General features: G+C 40.5%; 1 protein-coding gene across 3 annotated transcripts in view; it reads right to left on the minus strand.

Annotated features, from left to right (window-relative positions):
• Nucleotides 1–755: 755 nt before the first annotated feature.
• GPR176 (G protein-coupled receptor 176) overlaps nt 756–24,106 on the minus strand; it is a 133,661-nt gene continuing 110,310 nt past the window's right edge. For 2 of the 3 annotated variants that reach the window (XM_072809697.1, XM_072809698.1), the window contains 2 exons: nt 11,781–11,972; nt 756–6,482 (listed from right to left, as the gene is read on the minus strand). In XM_072809697.1, the coding sequence (XP_072665798.1) occupies nt 5,360–6,482; nt 11,781–11,972 (1,315 nt within the window). In that variant the 3' untranslated portion in view covers nt 756–5,359. Of the gene's footprint in view, nt 6,483–11,780; nt 12,034–24,106 lie in introns of all 3 variants that reach the window. The other variant, XM_072809699.1, reaches the window with a different exon arrangement.

Here is a 24,106-nt window from a genome sequence, read left to right on the forward strand (position 1 = left end):
AATCGCTGAGGAAGTTGCACACACTTAGTGAAACAGAATTCACTTTCCATCAGCACTTCTTTTTTTTTTTTTTTTTTTTTTAAATTTTTATTTCTTTATGATAGTCACAGAGAGAGAGAGAGAGAGAGAGAGAGAGGCAGAGGGAGAAGCAGGCTCCATGCACTGGGAGCCCGACGTGGGACTCGATCCCGGGTCTCCAGGATCGCGCCCTGGGCCAAAGGCAGGCGCCAAACCGCTGCGCCACTCAGGGATCCCTCCATCAGCACTTCTTGTTAGCACGTGAGCATTACTCCATCTCTTAAAAGGGCTTTCTTCTCTCCCCCAGGCCATCTAGAGGGCAGGAACCATATCTTAAGTACTTTATACTCGACTATAATAGCATTATGAAATACAGTAATATTTAGTGTTCTGAATGAATGAATCTTGTAAACATTTCAGATGCTTGCAGAAAACTAGTATCAAGTGTCCCTGCGGGAGCGTGGCCAATGGCTGAGAGTATTTGATGGTGATGACTCTTAAACTAAACGAAGGGTAACCTCGGTGCAGAAATTAACAAGGAGAACATGAGACAGAAGACGATGTCTGTGAATACTCTCAGCCGAATGATCTCAAACTTAGCATCCCATTAAGAGTTTCTTTTTTTTTTTTTTCCATTAAGAGTTTCTTAACGTTTAATCTGCACCAAATTACTCTACGGTGAAATGGGAAATCATGGAGCCAAAGGAAATTTGAGGAATAACACTGAGAAAAGCAGCTGTCAGGCATTAAGGGTTTTAATCCAGTCCCCAATACAGTTTAATAACATGTGCCAAGTGGGTATTCAAAAATAATCATGGTAACAGTGGATGATAATGATCATCAGTACTTTGGAGGGTGCAGTGAAAGAATGGGGCCTTAATGCCTTCTGTACTGTTTTCAGCTCTGTCTCTAACTTGCTTCATCTCTGAGAACTAATGACGTGGCCATCTGTGTCTCTGGTTCCCCAGCTGCAGAATAGAGATCATATCATTGCCTACAGAAAGTCTGTGGGCTGTGCTTTAATATCCTCCAGTGAAACATCATATACAAATACAAAGCAGGCAGTGAGAAGCCAAATGCTACCAAGGGAACAAACTTTAAGGCAGAGAGTATTATAAATTAAAACTAATTGAGACGTTCTAGATAATATTCTAATGTCTTGAAGCAGTTAATGCAAATGTACTTATATAGTGTTCACTTTAGATATTGTCTTTAGATATTTATCTTAAGATAAATTACAAATAAGCAAACAAATTCCAGAATAGTTGGATTCATTAAACTTAATATTTTTGTATAAATCTAAAATATTAGGTGGGTTCTACATTTTTTTTAATTTATTTATTCATAGAGACACACACACACACACAGAGATTGGCAGAGACACAGGCAGAGGAAGAAGCAGGCTCCATGCAGGGAGCCCGATGTGGGACTCCATCCTGGGTCTCCAGGATCACACCCCAGGCTGCAGGTGGCACTAAACCGCTGCACCACCAGGGCTGCCTAGGTTCTACATTTCTAAAGTAAATAAACTAGCATTACTTAAACTTGCTCCTAAAAAGTAGCAATCAGGGGCACCTGGGTGGCTCAGTGTTTGAGTGTCTGCCTTTGGCTCTGGGTATGATCCCAGAGTCCCGGGATCGAGTCCAGTATCAGGCACCCCATGGGGAGCCTGCTTCTTCCTCTGCCTATGTCTCTGCCTCTCTCTGTGTGTCTCTCACGAATAAACAAATAAGATCTTTAAAAAAAAAAAAAAAAAGTAGCAATCAGGGGTGCCAGGGTGGCTCAGTCATTAACCAAGTTCCTGGGATCAAAGCCCAAATCAGGCCCCTGCTCAGTGGGGAGTTCTCTCACTCCCTCTGCTGTTCCCCTCATTTGTGCTCTCTGGTTCTCTTTGTCAAATAGATAAATAACATCTTTAAAAAAAAGTAGCAATCATTGTCAAAGGTATTTTATTAAATACACACAAAAAAAGAAAGAAGAAATATTACTTCTTGGTTACTGAGAAAAGATAGGAGGGAAATAGAATTCAAAACAGCCTATAACTGCCCAGTTCATAGAGCTGAACCAAAGGAATTATCTGAGTAAACTGACATTATTTGAGTGTATCAGCAGAAAGCCATTAGTTACTCTGAAAGCCTGAATTGTCTAATTTTCTCAATTCCCTTTAATGATGCTTATGGTTTCTTCTATTTTTCATTTGTTTAGTCTGATGGTGTGCTGCAAAATTCAGAAAAAAATTTTTTAAGATTTATTTTTATTTATTCATGAGAGACACAGAGAGAGGCAGAGACATAGGCAGAAGGAGAAGCAGGCTCCTCGCAGGGAGCCCAATGTGGGACTCGATCCCGGGACCCCGGGATCACGTCCTGAGCCAAAGACAGATGCTCAACTGCTAAGCCATCCAGGCGTCCCAAAATTCAGGTTTTTAAGTTGATTTGTATTTTTATCTATATATGTAGATTATTTTATTTTTTTAAAAAAAAGATTTTATTTATTTGAGACAGAGAGATAGCACAAGCAAGGGCACAGGGGGAGGCAGAGGGAGAGAGAAAGGAGAAGCAGACTCTGCTGAGAAGTGAGTGTAAGGCAGGGCTTGATCCCAGGACCTCAGGTCATGACCTAAGCTGAAGGCAGATGCTTAACTGACTGAGCCACCCAAGTGCCTCACATGTAGATTGTTTTAAAATATAACAAAAAGGGCAGCCCCGGTGGCTCAGTGGTTTAGTGCTGCCTTTGGTCCGGGGTGTGATCCTGGAGACCCTGGATCGAGTCCCACATCAGGCTCCCTGCATGGAGCCTGCTTCTCCCTCTGCCTGTGTCTCTGTTTCCCTCTCTCTCTGTGTTTCACGAATAAATAAAAATCTTTAAAAAATAAAAATAAAATATAACAAAAAGGTTTAAAACAAACACACAAAGCAGTCAAGGACTTGCAATAATTCAGCCACAGTCATACATCTCCATATTCCAAAATATGTGTATTCTGTTTTGCATCATCCATTCTGGACATCATTGCATTGCATTGCATCCTGTCAGGGTAGATGCTCTCCTGCACAATCATCCCCCTACTTCTCCTCTACCTCCCTGATATTGCTATGATTTTGATTAAATCAACATTCAGCATTTACAGGAATATGCTCACTCGAGAGGGAACAGAAGAAACAACAACAACAAAAAAACCCATAGCTCATGCAACCTTTTTTGCGTTTGGAAACGGCTTTTCAGTTTTTTATTAAAATGGAATTCTTCAAAGACTATAGAAATACACCTGGCAATGACCTGTTAGAAGTCAACCATCTGCTTCAAACATACATAAGAAATAACTACCAAATTCCGCCTCACCAGAATGTATTAAGATGTACATAGATATTATCAGAACAACACCTAAGTGGCTACATTTGACAGATTCTTCTAAAGTGGACACAGTTTTCTGACAGATGATGTTTCCCCTGGAGGAAAGTTGTAACAATTGTGAAGGTTTTGAAAGATAAGCTTGAAGGGCCACAGTTAACTATCAGGGGGCATGGTGCTACAGATGGCATGCACAGAAGGCCTGGGAGGCCAGGAGAGAGGCGGTGGCAGGCCCCTGTGTGTGCCGAGAGCACACAATGCTGCCAAGGAGACACAACACGAAGAGGAAGGCTTTCCCTCTTCCAGGAAAGGGACCTTGGGCTCATATTCTGGAATCACAAGACACCACACCCAGGAGAGAAGAGCAAAAGGAAACTCCCTACACATAGTCTGAGCTTCCTCCAAAGGACAAGGAAGTGATCCATGAGGACCACTGCCCCTGGGATGCGGAAGGAAGTTTGCCGGTGAGAACTCCCACTTTCATTCAAGCTCGCTCAGGGCACTGGATTGCCACCTCTGCCACCAACATACTATTAACAAGTACAACATGTCCCAGATAGAAGAGTGGAGCTGACACTTGATTTGCTGTCATTAAAAGTGAAGTGTCATCAACGGTTTGAATTTAGCCTGGTGGCATCCTCCCTAAAGTGGACTTGAATTGCCTGTGAGAGCACCCCCCACACACACACCCAGGAGGCTAATCTGTTAAGAACACAGTCTTCCTCCCTCTTCCATTCTGACTCCTGCTAAAACTTTACCAGAAGAGAGGAAGTGAAGGGCTCACTGGGGCTGGGTCCTGCCTTGGCATTTTAAACTGGTTACATCTTTCTCCCTGTCCTGTTCCTCCTTTGTGTCCAAAAAGAGACTGAAAATGAGACTGGCCACACCCCGCTCTGGAGTCCTCTACGGAAGGAAGGCATCTTTCCCTCCTTTGGGCAGAAGCACCTTTCCTAATGAAGTATTTTTAGCTCGATGTTTCCAGAGGGCCTAGTTTACACTAACTCTGCATTTTTAAATTACCTTTTAATTCCAAAAATTTGCACAAGATACTTTTTTCAATATACTTCACTCCTACTGATTTGATATAGCCCCTTTCACATGAAATCAATGTTGAAGAGAAGAGACTACAGGGTTTGGACATTTCCTTCTTCTCTACCTCTTACCTTCTCTCTCTCATTAGTTGAAAATATGCAATTTAAGGGGGAAAGACATAGTAAAGCACTTGTAGTGTTTCCCAACCAACACTGCAGACACAGGTTCCTGAGGCTTTAGTGATGCCAGGAGAATGTCAGGATAATCCAGAGAATGTCAGGATTATCTCTCCTCCCTTACCCCGTGGCACATCTTTTGCCTTGTCTGTCAAATGGGGGTGGAATCGCCATTCTTTATCTATATCCCAGTGAAAGAGATGAAGGACTTCAGGAGAAACTGAGTCATACAATCAGGCCTCCCAGAGAAAAGGTGTCAAATGCCAAGTCCCTATCTTCCCTGAATATACAGATCAATACTAAACATTTTTAATATTTGTCATATTTGAGTCAATCGAACAGGCATTATTTTCTTTGTGGCCACACCACTCCATAATTATCTTGGGCTTCCCTTAGAGTGCCCGCACTCCCTTTGAGCTCAGAGACATTCTTCTCTCCCTGTACTCTCTGCTGGGCCCAGGAACCAAAGAGTCCTCAGAAAATGCCTATGGAGTACCCATTCCAAGACCTGTTCCACACGCCCAGCTTTTGTCTCCACAGAGAGGAATGCAAACTTTACTAAGGACACAGATCACTGAGATAAATATATATATATACTCCCTCAATAAAGAGGACACTTGATCTTACATAGATTTCCCTCTCATTCAAAAAGCATCAGGCCCACACAGGAGGAGTCAACCCATACTCAGTTGCAATAAGATCACATAAATCCTAGGGCCAGCCAGAGGGAAGGGAAGGCAGGAGCGTGGGAGCTCCCTGTTGCTTCCAGGGATTTACAATCCTTACTAGGAATCCACCTTTGGAAAAATGCTCACTTTATTGTTTCTGCTCATCTTCCGCTCCACCCTGCCTACCTTGGGCATCTTTGTCTGAATAAGCTCCTCTGGGGTGTTACCCAAGGGAGGAAGCAGCCGCTTCTTGCTGTTTCGGGTCTCTGAGAGCCACTGAGGAGGCAACTCAAAAGGCCCAAAGCCAAACTGCAGGGAATACTTGTCAGGCAATGATTCAGGTTCCACAGGGGCTGTTGGTACCACCTGGGATAGAGAGTCTACTGTGCCTAGGAGTGGTGTGGGAGGTGCAAACTGTGGCCCCTGCCCTCCCTCTGGGCAGGTACCAAGTATCTCCTTGGCCTGGAGGTCAGCTGAGCCAGTGTACTTGGCTTCACTCTCTTCCTCATCCTCTGTGGGCTTAAAGATCTGCTGCTGACCAATGTGGAACATCTCCAGGAGCTGGCTGCCCGAGCGCATGCTGGGCTCCAGGCTGGCCTCAGCCACCCCACTCCCTGCACTAACTACATTACGGCGACTGTACCGGTGGTGCAGTTGTACCAATGTCCCTACCAAGCATTTGCGGACAGACTTGTTCACAGTCAGAAAGAGCACAGGATTCGCCAACAGGGAGACCTTGGGCAGCCAAATGGCAGTGAGCAGCAGGAAGACAGATGTGTCAGGGACGTTGAGCACTGTCTGATAGACAACCAGGGTGGCATAGGGCACACTACATAAGATGAAGACCATCACCATGGAGAGCAGGGTGGCATGCAGCTCTGCCTCCCGCTGGGAGGCATAGGGGATAGAGATGGTATTCTGGGGGGTCCGAAGTGCTGCTATGATGACCTTCTTCTTCTGACTAGCACTCAGGGCCCGTCGGATCAGTATCAAGAAGAGGAAGACCACAGCCACAGGCACGATGACTGTAGTGATGTTGTAGATCAGAACATATAGCAGGTGGCCCAACGACTTGCTCCAGACTTCGGTGCAGGTGGACATGGCATAGATGTCAGCCACATCCGTCACTGCAAACACAGGAATGCTGGCCACCACTGCATGGGCCCAGATGTACATCACCAGTTCACGGGACCTGGCATCAGATATTTTTCTCTCCAATGGATAAAGGACGGAGTAATACCTGCAAAATGCACAAGTGAAATTCATTTCACAGGAGAATATATTGTTTAAATCAGGGGAATCTATATTACCAAAAGTAGGAGAGAAGAGGAAAAAATGAGTCAAGATCTTTTATTCTGTCTAAGACAGAGGGAATCACACTGGGGGAACTAGGAAGCCAGATCTTAGACTTTGCTGTACAATAGAAGCATTACTAAGGCCAAAAAACAAATAAACATAAAAGTAACGTTTCAAATGAGCAGAGAAGAGCCCTGTCATATGGGATTCTCAAGACTATCAGGAAAACCAGTATGTAATTTCATTTCTTTTTTTTTTTTTGTAATTTCATTTCATAGCTAACTTTGTAAATATCGCCACCAGCATTAGATGCCAAGGAGTGCCCTCAATATAAAGGATGTCTCCACCTGCTGTAAAGACATCAATTTTCCAATTTAAGGGTAAAGGGTAACTTGTAAAAAAAAAATTTACATGGGCTAGAGGAGCTTATTCAGTTTTCAAAGCCACTAGTAGAAAGAAGTTTGTCCACACACATATCTAAAGCAGACTCATGCAATCGTGCATGCATGGACATCATTAGCATTTACAGCTGCTCGAGGCAGAAGAACCCCATGTAAAGAACAGACTGTCCTTGCACAAAATCAATTCAACTGACAAAAAGTATGCCTGCTCCATAGCCATTGTTCCCATGATAATCACTTAATAACCCTCATGATTAAGAAGTCTAAAATGCCCGCATGATTAGATTTTTGTTAAAATCAGATCAGATATTTCTTCCTTCAAGCTTTCACTTGATTATTTTGTAATCAGAATTCCAAAAGCACCTGGTTTCAATATCACCAGTGACATAGGGAAACTGAGTAATTCTTCAGACCCTACGAGCTAAATCTGTCATGAAGGGGCTATCACTAGCCATCAGACCTATGGGGAGCATACACCTCCACGGTTGCTAAAGCTGGAGTCGACCTTACAATTCTATTAACATTCATTGCTCGTGGGGGCCAGAGAAATATGCATGCCTTCCTGTCATGAGGATCTCTGAGCACCACCAATGTGCCAGGTACGGCACCAGGTACCGCGTTACAAAGATGGAAAGACACACAATAATGTCTCTATAAACTCTGTGGGGGAAAAGGCATGCAAACGAGCAGTTATAACCAAGGAGATGATGGCTCTTCTAGAGGTATGCACAAAGGAGGGACAGGAAAAGGAGCACCTGGGAAAATGTCAACAGAAGATGGCACTGGGTGAAGTCTGGTAGGGAACAAGCTGAGGGAGAATGTTCCAGGCTGAGGGAGATGCAATATAAGCACAACATGACCATGGATGATCACGAATGGACGGAGCATGGTGAAATGTGTTCTAGATCTCTTTCTGGGAGGGAGAAAAAAGAGAAAAATAAGTGCAGAGGTTATGCATGCTCCTGATTTTTTTTTCTCTGAATATAGATGCACTTTTCTAATCACAACTTCTCAATCCAGTGCCCAGGTGCGGCATCCATGCATAAATACATTCCCATTGGTCAACTGACAGGTAACAAAACCACACTTCCACTGTGTGTTGGAAAAGCACACAGGCTTACTAGAAATCATTTGCTAATATTCATATCTCTAGAAGATGATGCAGGAAGTGGCCTCCCAATGAACTCACTGACTCAGAGCCAGGAAACAAGTATTCAAGAAAGTGAGAGAAAAAATTGTCTTCCCTTTGTCTTCATGGACACCACACTACACTTGCCAGTAACTTGTTTCCCTAAGTAATAAAATGGGATTTTTTTTTTTACTAGCCTTCTTTCTCTAACTAAAGGGCATATTTACTTTTTTTTTTATGATAGTAAAAATACAATCGATTTTTGGCTGGAAAGAAAATAAGGATTTCTTATTGTTTACATGTTTTTCTTGTCTAAGACAAAGGGCCCAGAACAACCCACGAGGATGACTGCACTGCTTCAAGGTATAGTAACCAACAGTTCAGAAGAATGCATCCTCACTCTTGTTGCATCCTATTGTAAAAATCTTTAAGGATTCATAGCAGCCACTATTCACAAGAGCCAAAAAGTGGAGGGTACTTGGGTGGCTCAGTGGTTGAGTCTGCCTTTGGCTCAGGTCGTGATCTGGGGTCCTGTGATTGGGTCCCATATCAGGCTCCTCGTGGGGAGCCTACTTCTCCCTCTGCCTAGGATTCTGTCTCTCTGTGTCTCTCATGAATAACTAAAATCTTAAAAAAAAAAATAAATAAAGAGCCAAAAAGTGGAAACAACCCAAATGTCTATCAACTAGTAAGTGGGCCAACAAAATATGGTACATCCATACAGTGGAATATTATTCAGCAATAAAAAAGAATGGAGCAAAATTTTAAGAGTAGATCCTAAGAGTTCTCATCACAAGAAAAAAAACATTTTTTTCTTCTTTTCATTTCTTTTTTCATATCTGCATGACACGATGGATGTTAAGTAAATTTACTCCAGTAATCCTTCCACAATATATGTAAGTCCAGTCATTTTGCTGTACACCTTAAATGTATATGTTACTATACATCAATTATATCTCAACAGAACTGGGGGAAAAAGGGATGAAACACTGATGTTCAGGCACGGATGAATCCAGAAATCATGAAGCTGAGTGAAAGAAGCCTGACATAAAAGAACACATTGCTTGATTCCACAAAATGAAATACCGCCCCCTCTCCCCAAAGCAAACATATACAGACAGAGAAGAGAGTAGATTAGTGGTTGCCTATGTCTGCAAGTGGGAAGGGGGAATGAATGTAAATGAGCAGGAGGTCTCTTTTTAGGGTGATGGAACTGTTCTAAAGATTGGTTGTGAAAAAAAAAAAAAAAAGATTGGTTGTGGTAATGGCCACACAATGCTGTAATTATACTAAACTCCATTGGCTTATACACTTAAAATGGGTGAATTCTATGATATGTAAATAATATCTCCACAAAACTGCTGGAAAAAACTCTCAGGAAAGAAAAGTCCACAATGCAGACTGAAGACTAAAACTACTAAGCAGGTGGCACAAGGGGCATCAGAAGGACCCCTGCCACGAATGCACAATGGTTCAACACAACATGCATTAGGGCATCCCCCAGTGTATAATTAGATTTTCCACTATGACTTTGCACTGTTAAGAGTCCAGTGCTGTGCAATGGCACTTTCTAGATTTTCAAAGGCCTCTTGCCAAGCACAAAAGAGACACACAAAATGGCATCACATAGAGCTTGTTGAAGGGCTTGAGTGATCCATATAATCCTTTTGAATGAAAATTAGTTGCCAACATTTAAAAACAATAAAATTCGGGGTGTCTGGCTAGCTCAGTGTGCGCCACTCTTGTTCTAGGGGTTCTGAGTTTGAGCCATCGCTTAAAAAAATAAAATCTTGGGGCACCTGGGTGGCTCAGTGGTTGAACATCTGCCTTTGGCTCAGAATGTGATCCGGGAGTCCTGGGATCGAGTCCTGTATCACACTCCCCATGGGAAGCCTAATTCTCCCTCTGCCTATGTCTCTGCCCCTCTCTGTCTCTATTAATAAATAATTTAAATAAACAAATAAAATAAAAATAAAATCTTTAAAAAATAAAACGGTGGGCAGCCTGGGTGGCTCAGCGGCTTAGCACCGCCTTCGGCCCAGAGCATGACCCGGGATCGAGTCCCGCGTCGGGCTCCCTGCATGGAGCCTGCTTCTCCCTCTGCCTGTGTCTCTGCCTCTCTCTCCTCTCTGTATATTCTCATGAATAAATAAATAAAATCTTTAAAAAATAAATAAATAAAAAATAAAAATAAAATAAATGGTAAAACTCCAGATTTCTGATTTCTCTCCCAAGAAAACAGAAAGTCCTGCCTACTGAGTCTAAATACCTATAAAGTATTAGCTGCATCTGCTGAATTACTGACCCCTATGAACAGGAATGCAGACACAGAACTGCAATCCGGCCAGTAACACTTGGCTTTGTCACTTGCTTTGCCTGCCCCTGTAAATGGTGAATTTCTAGTGAGAAACTCCCAAAGAGCTAGAGTAGCTCGCAGCAAGATCTGATGGTGCAATGACTGCAGACAATATATCTAAGGAAAAATGTGCCAATTGAAAGGGAAACCTAGAGAAAGACAAACAAATATTGGTGCAGCTTATCCAAGCACAGATCATAAATAATTCATTTAATTTTTCTTACTGCTGAGGAAACAGGCTCAGAAAGGTTGAGCCACTTTGCCCTAAGCAACCCAGCACAAGAACAGAGGGTGGGTAGGGCTTAAAGCCAGCTTGAGGCTCCAGACTCCCCTCTCTTAACCCCAAAGTCAGTAACTCCTCCTAGTATGCTGGGGACTTTGTGTGACTCTATCCCTCCATGCAGATGACCCTGGGCAACTGATAAATTCAGAGTTGCAGGCCTGAGGCTGAAGTGACACTCCACAGATTGGTTCTACAATCCATGCCCTCTGAGTTCATTAAGGTATTAAGTATGTTTTGAATGGATAGAGAGTTTTAAAATTCCAAATTCATCTAAAATCCAGTTAAATTTATCAATGGGGATAAGGGCAGAAGAGCCAGCACTTTCCCCTCGGCAACTTTTCCTCTCTGTAAATTTTGAAATCAAAAGTACTCATGGATGCAAAATACTCCTCAGCTCATTTGCTTATTTACTTCTATTCTCTAAAACGTATTATTATTTCAAACTGTATTCATTAAACGCTCACAACAAAAGAAGGCAGGAAGCTGCTGATTACTGAGATCTTTACTCCTGACCCCGATAAATTGGATCAAATTATGTATGATGGTAGCAGCTAAGATAGGATTCATTTCCAACTGAACATCCTTTAAAAGAGGATGGGAAGAGAAATATAAAGGCTTGGAAATCAATCCTCCAAAGGAATTCTGGTATTATCTTACCAGGTCCAACTGGGCTGTCCAATCATTTGTTAAATAACCACTGAATTGTTTCCTTGTTCTTCCAAAAATGTTTCATCCTACATCAAAAAGCACTAATTGCAGAATCATCAATCAGATCAGCAATCTATTACAAATTGCAATGCAAATACCACTAATTCCATCCAAGTTGAAGCTACTCCAGGATCCAGCCTGCCCCAGCAACCTCATGGTGTAATCCCCGCCCCAATACCACTTCTTTTCTCAAGGTCCTATTTTAGCCATGGCTGCCATGCAATCAACATGTCTTTTGTGAGGCATCTATTTCAGACATTCTCTATTGACCACAAAGCATTGTCTAGTCACCCTTTGCTTTGTGATGCTAATTTTTCAATGCACTTGAAATAAAAGAAGTCCAATCCCTGGCTACCTGATCTTACCTGTCCAAGGCAATGGCAGGGAAGCTGAGGATCGTCACAGAGCAGAAGACTTTGTGCAGAAATTTGACAACCTTGCAGAAGAGCATGGTGTAGATCCACCAGCAACAGTGAGGACTGGTGCTGAGGATGATGTCAAAGGGCACGCAGACCAGGCTGGCACAAATCCCGGAGCAGGCCAGGTTTTTAATGAACCTGTTGGTGACAGATTTGAACACGGTTGTGCGGCAAGTTGACCATAACACCATGAAGTTTCCTGGCCAGATGTGCAAATAAATAAATAAATAAATAAATAAATAAATAAATAAATAAATAAAATTAAAAAGTTTTTAAAATTAAAAATAAAAAATTAAATGAAACAAAGAAAGAAGACAAAAAAGGAAAGAAAGGAACAGGTTAAAAAAGATCGAAAAACCACATTTGAGAGTTGATTTCAAAGGATTTCATGTAAATACTTCTGTATTATATTGTCAGTTTAAGTGAAATTATTAAATCACTTATGTGCTCATCATAAAGTCTAGAAGAATTTTTGATGGTGAGTTTTGTTGTTTAGTTTTAGACATAACAGTATTAGATGATGACTCAGTCTCATCTGAGTATGAAGAATTTGCTAGGTATTACTTGATCTCGGGCAGTCTACTCTTACCAAGTTTGCCAATGACCTTCACGTTGCCAAAACTCTGCAAGACAGATATGACGCAGGCCACATGTGTAATTAAAAATTTCTAGCAGCCATATTTTTCAAAAGTAAAAAGCAAGTGAAATTTTAAAAGTATACTTCATTTAACCCAATATATCACAAACTTCATCATTTCAACATATAATCACTACTTAATTTAAAAGTATTGATGAAATACTTATCATTCTTGTTTTTTGTCCTGTCTTTGAAATTTGGTGTGCATTTTTTAAATTGAAATATAATATGTTGTATAACATCAAATTCATTTTAGGTGTCCATAGTGCAGTTTGTTTTACACTTATTTTTAAAAGATTTTATTTATTTGAGAGAGAGAGAAAGCAGGAGTTGGAGGAGGGGCAAGGGAGAGAGAAGCAGACCCCCTACTGAGCAGGGAGCTCCATGCGGGGCTCAACCCCAAGACCCTGAGATCAGGACCTGAGCCAAAAGCAGATGCTTAACCAGCTGAGCCACCCAGGTACCCCTATTTTGTTTTACACTTACATGTTTCAATTTGTACTAGTCACATCTGGTATCCTTTTTTTTTTTTTTTTTTTTTAAGATTTATTTATTTATTTATGATAGACATAGAGAGAGAGAGGCAGAGACACAGGAGGAGGGAGAAGCAGGCTCCACACCGGGAGCCCGATGCAGGACTCAATCCTGGGACTCCAGGACCGCGCCCTGGGCCAAAGGCAGGCGCCAAACCGCTGAGCCACCCAGGGATCCCTACATCTGGTATCCTTAATAGCGACTTGAAGCTAGCGGCTAGAGTGTGAGATTGTAGTATTCTAGGCAGCAATGATGCAATGACACATCTTTGAGTATTCTCCTACTGGGGCTTCCACAGGCCTATAATCTCCTGGTTTTCCTCCTACCCTCCCACCCTCTCATGTCCTGGCTGCTCCTAGTCTTCCTTACTAAGGCCTTCTCTACCCTCTCTCTACAGCTGCTCTCTAGGCAAGATAACCCATTCAGGTGGCTCTTCATCTACATGCTGATGACTCCCATATTCTTGTCTGATGTTAGACCTCTCTTCAATTCCACAGTCCTATTTCCAACAAAATGCCTGATTCCCTTTCTCTCTTCATCTATTACCACCCCCTTGGTCCTCAAAAGTCTACACCATCTGGTGTCTACCTGCCTAATCTCACTCTTTTCTTCCCTGGGCTTGTTAGGCACCAGCCATTCTGGCCTTTCTTTCTATTCTCAAAATAGGATTAAAGTTGAACCTGTCCCAATGTCTTGGCACAAGTTTTTTTTATCCTGCCTAAAATCCTCCTATGTCTGGTTCCCTTTAAGTTAGTTTTTTTTTTTTTTTTTTTTTTTTTTTTTTTTTTTTAAGATTTGTATTTATTTACTCATGAGAGACAAAGAAAGAGAGGCAGAAACATAGGTAGAGGGAGAAGCAGGTTCCCCGGGAGATCCCGACCTGAGCCAAAGGCAAACGCTCAACCACTGAGTCACCCAGGTGCCCCTAAGTTAGGTCTTAATGTAACTGCCACCTCCTCAGAAGGCCATCCTTAACCAGCTTTTTATTTTATTTTATTTTATTTTATTTTATTTTATTTTATTTTATTTTATTTTATTTATTTTTTTATTTTTTAGCTTTTTATTTTAAATACTCACTGCTCCTCCCTCCATTATACTCTACTACAATATCCTGTTGGGGTCTTCATAGCTCTTACCATAATTACTAATTTGTTTACTTGTTTCCCTCCATTTCATGAGGACAAAAATCATGCCAATGTTGTTTACTGTTACAGCTCCACTGCCTTGCTTGGTATCTGGCATAGAATAGGCAGTCAGTAAATATTTATTGAATAAATTGATTTGTAAAATCAGGAGACAAATGGTAAGCAAACATCTCTATGGTAAGATAACACCTTTTGTAGTATGTCCATCGTGTGAGAATATTCTAAGTTAGTAGTTCCCAAACCTCACTGTGCATCGGAATGGCTATACCAGATATACTGAATCACAATTAATAGGTATAGGACTGGGAATCTGGACTTGATAACACATACCCCAGATACGGTTGGCCCCGGAGGAAAGTTCCAGAAACACTAGTTCTAAACAGAGGCTGTAGCCTCCTCAAGAGTCTCCCAGGATCCAAGTTTTCAGGTAGGCAGGGCAGCCTATTTTACTGGTAAAGCTTGTATCTGGTGAACCAGGTCCATTGGGTCAATCAGTCATGACCCAAGGACACGGCTACCTTCTGTGCACATGCTCAGAGAATGCACTCTAACGCACTGAGCCAACAGCTCAGCTTCACTTGGGATAGAGTCAGGGAGGAATAGCAGGGCTCAGACTGCAACCGGTCACCACAAGGAGCTGCCTCAGTGCCTCAGAGATTGATCTAACTTACTGTCAAGAGACTTTCTTCAAATATGAATATTCTACAGCCTACCTCTTATCTGCCAGGCAACGTAAAAAAAAAAAAATAGCCATGTGTTTAGGTAAGTAGGCCACCTGCTTTCAGGAAATTCCCTCCCAAACTTTTTTTTTTTTTTTTCAAGATTTTTATTTATTTATCTGAGAGAGAGAAGAGGCACAGAGATCATGAGCAGGGAGCAGGGGGAGAAGCAGGCTCCCCACTGAGCAGGGTGCCCAAACCAGTGCTCTATCCTAGGACCCTGGGATCATGACCTGAGCCAAAGGCAGATGCCTAACCAACTGCGCCACCCAGGTGCCCCCCCAAACTTTCCTTACATTAGTATGTTGCCTTGGTGAGAAGAAACCAGTAGTGTGAAGATATATACACTTATTCAGTGTAAGAGCTGTTGATACGATTACCAACACCTCAGGCCCCCTCAAGATTTTCTGTGACCAAGGGGAGAGACTGAGCAATAATGATGTATTTGAAGCTCTGGTGATTTGGATTTTTCCCCTGGCCTTTTCCCACTAAAGCACAGATTAGAATCTTGCTAAAGCATCTTTTCCTCACTTAAGGTTTACATAGAGGACCTAAACTCTGGTAACCATTCAACAATGAAATAGCCCACTTAAATCTGCCCTCCTGCTCAGTTGGTTAAGCATCACACACCTGATTTCAGCTCAGGCATGAGATCAAGCAATCAAGCCTGAGACGGGCTCGTGGTCAGTAGGGAGTCTGCTTGAGGCTCGTGTGCTCTAAATAAATACATAAGTAAATAAAATCTGAAAGGAGGAAAGGAGGGAAGGAAGGAAGGAAGGAAGGAAGGAAGGAAGGAAGGAAGGAAGGAAGGAAGGAAGGAAGGAAGGAAGGAAGGGAGGGAGGAATGGAGGAAGGGAGGGAGGGAGGAAGGAAGGAAAAAGAAAGAACAAAGAGAGAGAAAGAAGTCTACCACAGGAAGACAGAGTACATGTCAGTATCTTCAATTGTCAAAATCAGGGTTGTTTCCAGCTTACTGGGAATTTCCCATTACAATCTTTCCTTTTTCTAAATCAAGATTTTTAGGATTTTTTTCTCTCTTATCATTGTTAATCTTCTTAGTTTGGTAGATTATGTTGAGTAAAACACTGTGAGTAACAAAGAGGAAAATTCATTACAAAAGAGGGGACAGGCTATGGGCCAGGTTCTCTCAAGCATACAGTAGACTCTTTTGAAACTTAACTGAAGCTAACTTCCATCATTCCTCATACTCTACTCTCCTATCTTTCCCACTCTTTCTCAAGTGTGTCAGGCATACTGTTTTATTGTTGTTTTTTAATCATACATTTTATTGTTATGTTCACATTTGTGAAGGAGGAAACTTGTTTTCAATGAGTTATTATTGAAAAACCTGAGACTGCTATAATCATATTTTATCTCCACTTATTTACAAAACTGTAGGTGGCATCTGGAGCCTAATCCCTTTTGCTATTAAGAACCTGAAGCAAAAAAAAAAAAAGAACCTGAAGCTGAGAGGGACCTAGATGGCTCAGATGGTTAAGCCTCTGCCTTCGGCTCAGGTTATAATCCTGGGGTCCTGGGATCGAGCCCAGTTTGGGTTCCCTGCTCAGTAGGGAACCTGCTTCTCCCTCTCCTTCTGCTGCACCCCTTGCTTGTGCTCTCTCTCTCAGAAAGAAAGAAACTGAAGAAGCCTGTGTTCTTCCCATTTTCTAAACTATCTCTCTCCTCACTTAAAAACGGACTTATTTGATTCTAAGAACCTGAATTAGACCACAATATCAGAAGAGGAGCACAAACAATGAATCTCTAATTGATCACACATAAGAAAAATAAATTCTCTCTCTTCTCTCTCTCTTTCTCTCTCTCACACACACACTTACCAGCACATGAGCATACACATACACATTCATGCATGCATGTCCTCTATCATTCCTCTCAATCTAAAATACAAATAAAGACTTCTCTTTACAGCATATACTTGCTACTTAAAAATAATTGATGTTGAATAATTGATGTTGAAGATATGGACATGTCAATTAACTACGACTCATGGTGTTTGACAAACCTTGAAATAACCAGAAATTTTTTTCCAACTAAATTTTCCCTCTAAAAAATTTTGACTCTGGGATGCCTGGGTGGCTCAGTGGTTGGGCGTCTGCCTTCTACCCAGGGCGTAATCCTGGAGTCCCGGGATCGGGTCCCACATTGGGCTTCCTGCATGGAGCCTGCTTCTCCCTCTGCCTGTGTCTCTGCCTCTCTCTCTCTCTCTCTCTCTCTCTCTCTGTGACTATCATAAATAAATAAATAAATAAAAATTAAAAAAAATAAATAGAAACTTGTTAAGGATCAAATAATGGAGATGTGAACAGGAAATAAAGCTTTCCCAAATTAAAAAAAAAAAGAGAAAGAGAAGAGAGAGCACAAGCAGGAGGAGGGGTAGAAGAAGAAGACCCCCTGAAGAGCAAGGAGCCTGATGTGGGAAAGGATCCCGGACCACTGGATCATGACATGAGCCGAAGGCAGACACTTGACTGACTAAGCTACCCAGGTGTCCTGAGAAAAGTTTTTTTATATTTATCTTCACTTTAATCACTTTGAGAGTTCATTTCTTCATGTATACCCAAGTTTCGGCCGGGTATCATGTTCCTCATGCCTAAAAAACTTAACATTTCTTGTAGAGGTCTGCTAGTAAGTAATTCTCTCAAAGTTTGTCTGAAAACATCTCTCTTTTTCCTTCACTTTTGAAAGATATGTTTCTGGATATAATTTTCTGAGTTGAGCAGGGTTTTTCTCCAGTACTTGACAAAAGTCACTTTATTGTCTTTTGGATTTTGTAGTTTCTGGTAATATGCCTGCCTTAAATCTTATATTTGTTCTTCTGCATGTTTTGTCTGTTTTCTCTAACTTCCTTCAAGATATTCTTTCTCTTTGGTTTTTAGCAGTTTGAATATGATGTGTCTAGAAATGTGTGTGTGTGTGTGTGTGTGTGTGTGTGTGTGTGTGTGTGTGTCTATACACCTGGTTAGGGCACTCTGATCTTCTTGGATCTATGGTTTGTTACCTTTTATTATCTTTGGAAAATTCCTGGCCAGTCAACAATTCTTCAAGTATTTCTGCTGCCCTATTCTCTCTCACTTCTCCTTCTGTGATTCTAATTACATGTAGTTTGGGTGGTAAACAGAATAATGCCCCACCACCAAAGATATCTATATACTAATTCCTATAACCTATGAATATATTAGGTTACATGACAAAGAGGAATTAAGGTTCCTGATCAGTTGACCTCAAGATAGGGAGATTATTCTGGATTATCAGAATAAAAATTCTCTCTCTAATAATTTCAATATCTGGATCATACCTGAGTTCAGATCTTTGATTCCTTATATCTCTTGACTGTGGGTTATTTTTCTTGCTTTTTATGTCTCATAATTTTAGCATGAAAGCTATATATCATCTTTCGGAGAGTAGATACTGGTAAATAGTATCTATAGGACATTTGGGTAGATATGCATACACAAATACACACGATACCAAAATACTATTTAGGTGACATTCTAGATCCCAGGCAATGGTCAGCAACCTCATTTAGTAGTCCCATAAATATACACAGGATTTACATAGGTAAAAATTGAGAAATAACATTTTTAAAAACAAATTTTATATTATTCTTATTATTGTTGTTATTATTATTTTAGAGGAAGGGGGGTACAGAGAGAATCTTAAGCAGACCTCACTCCCAGCGTGGAGCCTAATGTGAAGTTTGATCTCACCACCCTGAGATCACGACCTGAGCCAAAATCAAGTCAGCCACTTAGCCAACTGAGCCACCCAGGTACCCCAAGAAATAACATATTTGATAATTTTTTAAAGTGAGAAAACAGAAAAAGAAGATAAGGGGGAAAAGGAGGATGGAACACTGAGAAACATAATGTTTTAAAAAGATTTTATTTATTTATTCATCTCACACACACACACACACACACACACACAGAGGCAGAGACATAGGCAGAGGGAGAAGCAGGCTCCATACTGGGAACCCAACGTGGGACTTGATCCTGGGTCTCCAGGATCACACCCTGGACCAAAGGCGTTGGTTGCTACCTTTGAGGTTGCACCTCAGGTTACTGCTGAGCCACCCAGGCTGCCCGAGAAACATAAATACTTTACGTGGAGTAGACACCTCCTATTACTACACCATGCCATAGATCTATGGTTCCTAAATCTTCATAATCATTAGGATCACCTGGGAAGCTTTTAAAATACAGATTCTGGGGGATCCCTGGGTGGCTTAGTAGTTTAGTGCCTGCCTTTGGCCCAGAGCATGATCCTGGAGTCCTGGGATTGAGTCCCACATTGGGCTCCTTGCATGGAGCCTGCTTCTCCCTCTGCCTGCATCTCTGCCTCTCTGTGTGTGTCTCTCATGAATAAATAAATAAAATCTCTAAAAAATTTTTTTTAAAAACTACAGATTCCTAGGTCTCAGCCCAACCAATGAGAATCCTGGAGGTCCTGGGAATCTTAATTTTATATGCTCAGTAGGAAATTCTGATGACAGCCAGAGAGCACTACCACAGCCACTCACTGTCAGCCTTCACCATACTGAGCATCTCAATGTACTCATTGTTTTGTTTTGTTTTTCCCCCAAATATAAAGAGAGCCCTTCCCCAGCACTGAAAGCAAAAACATGCCAAGTCACGTTGAGCTCTAATTATAATCTCTATGGAGCCCTGAGGAAATCCTTCTCTGGGCAGTGATCAGGGTTAGACTGCTGCTCAGCTTCTCAACATGGCCTGCAGACAGGATAAGCTACAGCTGCAAAAACAGCTTTTCCTACCAGAAGATAAATATAAGAAAGGATGACATCTTTGACCAATTTTTATTATCCTTGCTCATTGACTCACGACATCTTTCCCGGCTGCTCACCACCACTGGCAAAACAGAAAGGATAGACAGATTTTAATTAACTTTAATCCATTTATTTCCAGTTTTAAAAATGAGCTCACTTATGCAATAGCTATAAAGTACAGTGAGAGCATATATTTTGTTTTACAAAGAAGAGGAAAAAACTGAAAAATATGGTGACTAACTGAAAGCTGCATAGAGAAGAAAAGGCAGGATGAAACAAAAGAGAACAAAACGCAAGAATCTTGCTCTGAGGGCACAGTTTGATTACTGTGTAATACAATGTATATCTTGGCCGTTAGGACTGCTCTAATTATTTGAGAGGTCTAGAACTTTATAGCACCATTTTTGTTTGAGGTTTTTTTTTTTATTTCTCAAGAGAAACGCTTTATTGTTTCTTATAATTATTAAGGTAACACATAGTTAATTTTTAATTTAGACAATGAATAAATAAATAATAAAGAAGAATAAACAAGAGAGTAAAAATAAATAATAAAAATAAATAAATAAATAAATAAATAAATAAATAAATAAATAAATAATAAAGGAAAAAGTAAAATACCTACCTAGTGGTAATCATCTGTAAGCTTAAATCACTTATCCTTCCAAACCTCTTGTTATATATACAAACTTTTGTTTATGCCAGTGGGACCGATCTATGCACAGTTTTTGTTGTTTTGTTTGTTTGTTAAGATTTTATTTGAGAGACAGAGAGCCAGAGAGCGCAAGAGCAGGGGGAGGGGCAGAAGGAGAGGGAGACAAGAAGACTCCTGCTGAGTGCCAAGACAACACAAGGCCTCAGCCAAAGTCAGATATATAACCAACTGAGCCACCCAGGAGCCCCTGCACATTGGTTTTTAACTAGATGCTGTCACCATATCAACAATCTATGACAGTAAATAAAAATAGATCTTTATCATTTTAACAGCTACGTAAAAGCAACAGTGCTTTTACAATTATACCCAAATTTATTCATCTTTGCATACTGGTGAGTTTTTTAAAGCTGTTTCCTATATATCTATCTCTATAGTATAATGCTGAGATCAACATCCTTATATATATAAATCTTTGGAAACTAAACTGATTATATACTAAGGACAAATTCCTAGAAGCAAAAATTTCTGAGTCAAAAGACTTACATATATATATATATATATATATATTGCTAAATGAACCTCCACAAAAGGCATATGAGAGAGTTGGTTTCCCAACAAACTAAAAATTCTGCAGTCTCACTAAAATATTTGGAATTTGGCACGTTTCCTTAATCATAGGATTTATGTCTTCCTTCCTTCTTTTTTTTTTTTTTAAGATTTTATTTATTTATTCATGAGAAACACAGAGAAAGAGAGAGGCAGAGACACAGGCAGAGGGAGAAGCAGGCTCTATGCAGGAAGCCCGACATGGTAGTCAATCCCAGGTTCCCAGGATCACGCCTTGGGCTGAAGGCGGTGCTAAACCGCTGAGTCACCAGGGCTGCCTCCTGTCTTCCTTATTTCTAGAAAATTATCAACCACTGCCTTTTTGAATTTTGCCCTACTCTCTTTATTCTCTTCTTCTGGAACTCATATTGGACTTATATTTGGCCTCATTCTATTGGTTCTATTTCTTGACCTTTCATTCATATTTTCCATCAGTTCATCCTTTTCTGACAACTGGGTGATATTTCTCAAGTCTACCTTACATTTCATCAATTCATCTGAAAATAATCAAATCATACTTTTTTATAGCTTAAGTATTAAGCTTTTTGAAATTTGAATTTTGATCTATAACTAGTAGAAGTGTCTACCCCTGATTCCAATTATCCAGTTATTTTACCATGGTTCTGTTCCTTCTTTTATATATAATCATATTTTCAAATGCTTAATGTTTCTTTCATTTTGCTGTGTCTAGTTCTAGAAGTGTTAATTTTGCCATCACTGGGTTTGCTGGCTCTCTCTATGGTTTTCCTCATATGATTTTTAATATTCATTCATGAGCACATCATTTGTGGGGTTGTTTTTTCCTGGTAAGCTATATTCCCTGGTTATAGAAGTATTCCAAGTGGCTAGACAAGTATACATTAGTACTTTGCTGCCCTTTTGTATGCAAATAAAAGACAATATCGTTGAAGGTCCATTCTGAGAAAGCTTCAGTGTGTAGGGAAATTTTTATCCTGTGGAAAAGCAGGATATTTTAATGACTAAGAGCACAAGACCACAGACTCTGAAACCTTACTCCTGGATTCAAGTCCCACCTTTCCTATTTAGTAACTGTGTGATCATGGATGAATTAAATTTTCTCTGCCTCAGTTTCATCATGCGTAAAGCTGGCATAATAACAATGCCTACATTCTAGGGTCATTGTGAGGATTAAAGGAGACAATACAAGTAATATACATAAAGCACTGAGAACAGCGCTCTTGCCCATAACATATGCTAGGTAAGTGTGATATGTTATAGTTATCATTAGTTGCCCAAAGGAAAAGTCTGACAAACAGAGAAAGAATGAGAGGCTAGCCCAGAGGAAAGAAAAAAACCTGGAGCCATGTGTAAAGATGGAAGGGGACAGTTCACCAGAGGGACTTGGAAGTAATCAGAAGTGAGAAACAAAGTAGAACTGACTGGCCTCTGAGTTCCAAAAGGAAGAGTAGAGTGTACCAAGGAGGAAGCACCCAGATTTAACCCCTGGAGTTCTCTTGAGTGGTGCTGCTCTGGTGGAATCACAGGGGTCAGTATGAGTGCCTGATATCACATTGAAGCACCTGTAGCAAACTCAGAGGGGTATCCTCAGGCTTGTGGCACGCATAGCTTGTCTCCATTCTCCTCGCTGTCATCTGGATTCAGTGACTTCACTAAAACCTTGTCTCCCTGATGGGAGTAGAGCAGGGGTGGGGGGTAGGAGCCACCTCAAGATCTGCTACTTTGTAGACCACCCACCCTCCAATTGCATTGTACATAAGAGGTCCCAGATCAAGTATGTCTCTTCTCCAGATGGAGTCCTGCTCCTAGAATCCATCAAGCCTATACTAGAACACTCCAAATACACCACAGAAATCTTTCAGTAGAACACAAACATATCTTTTTTTTTTTTTTTAAGATTTTATTTATTTCTTTGAGAGAGCAAATGAGCATGAACAGGGGGTACAGAGAAGGAGCAGAGGGAATGGGACAAGCAGACGCTTGTCCCACCCTGAGCACAGAGCCTGATGTGGAGCTTGATTCCAGGACCCTGAGATATGACCTGAGCTGAAATCAAGAGTTGGGAAGCTCAACAAACTGAGCCACCCAGGCGCTCCAATGATATATTTTAATAGAGCACCAGAGTGAACTAAAAACCACAAAGGGTCAAGAAATATCACAAAAGGAATCAATGATCTTGCCATGGTTTCATTAAGAAAAATTAAAAATCTCAAAAGTAATGGTGACTGCCTGATAATGCTTTAAATCTAGTAATTTAAACAGCTTGACATCAGGAAGACATTATTCAGGGCACAGGCTTTGGAGTCAGAAGACCTTTACCAACTATGTAATCATTGCTGAGTTATTTAACTTTGCTAAGCCACAGTTTCCTCATTTTTATAAATAGGGGTAGAAATAGTAATAACACTTAAATGGTTGTTATAAAGGCAAAATCTATAAAATGTTCTTAAGACAATGCTGGTAATCACTCAAATATTAGCCAATATTTTATTACAAACTGGTAGCTATATAATACCACAAGGTACTGAAGACCAAAAACAGAACCTAAGAAATTTGAGAATGAATTTTGTTTATACATAATCCACAAAAGAAAAAAAAAACATGAATTTGTGCAAACAGTAATTTATAGCAAGAATAAAAACATAGAAAATCCTAAAGACTCCACCAAAAAACTAGTAGAGGGAATAATGAATTCAGCAAAGTGGCAGGACACAAAATTAATAAACAGAATCAGTAGCATTTCTATATACTAGTAATGAAAAAGCAAAAAGATAAATTTTTAAAACCCCCATGTTCAATTGCACCAAAAAGAATAAGATACCCAGGAATAAATTTAACCAAAGAGGTGAAAGACCTGTGCTCTAAAAACTATAAAACACTGATGAAAGAAAATGAAAATGACACAAATAGAAAGACATCCCATGTTCATGAACTGGAAAAACAAATATTGTTAAAATCCCTATAGTCCAAAGTAATTTACACATTCAATGCAACCTCTATCAAAATACCAATAGCATTTTTCACAGAACTAGAAAAAATTAATACTGAAATTTGTATGGAACCACAAAACACTCCAAATAACCAAAGCAATCCTGAGAAAGAACAAAGCTAGAGGTATCACAATCCCAGATTCCAAGATATCCTACAAAGCTGCAATAATCAAAACAGTATATAGTAGAGGCGCAAAAATAGACAC

Source organism: Canis lupus, chromosome 32 (assembly GCF_048164855.1).
Source record: "Canis lupus baileyi chromosome 32, mCanLup2.hap1, whole genome shotgun sequence".
NCBI classification, from domain to species: domain Eukaryota; kingdom Metazoa; phylum Chordata; class Mammalia; order Carnivora; family Canidae; genus Canis; species Canis lupus.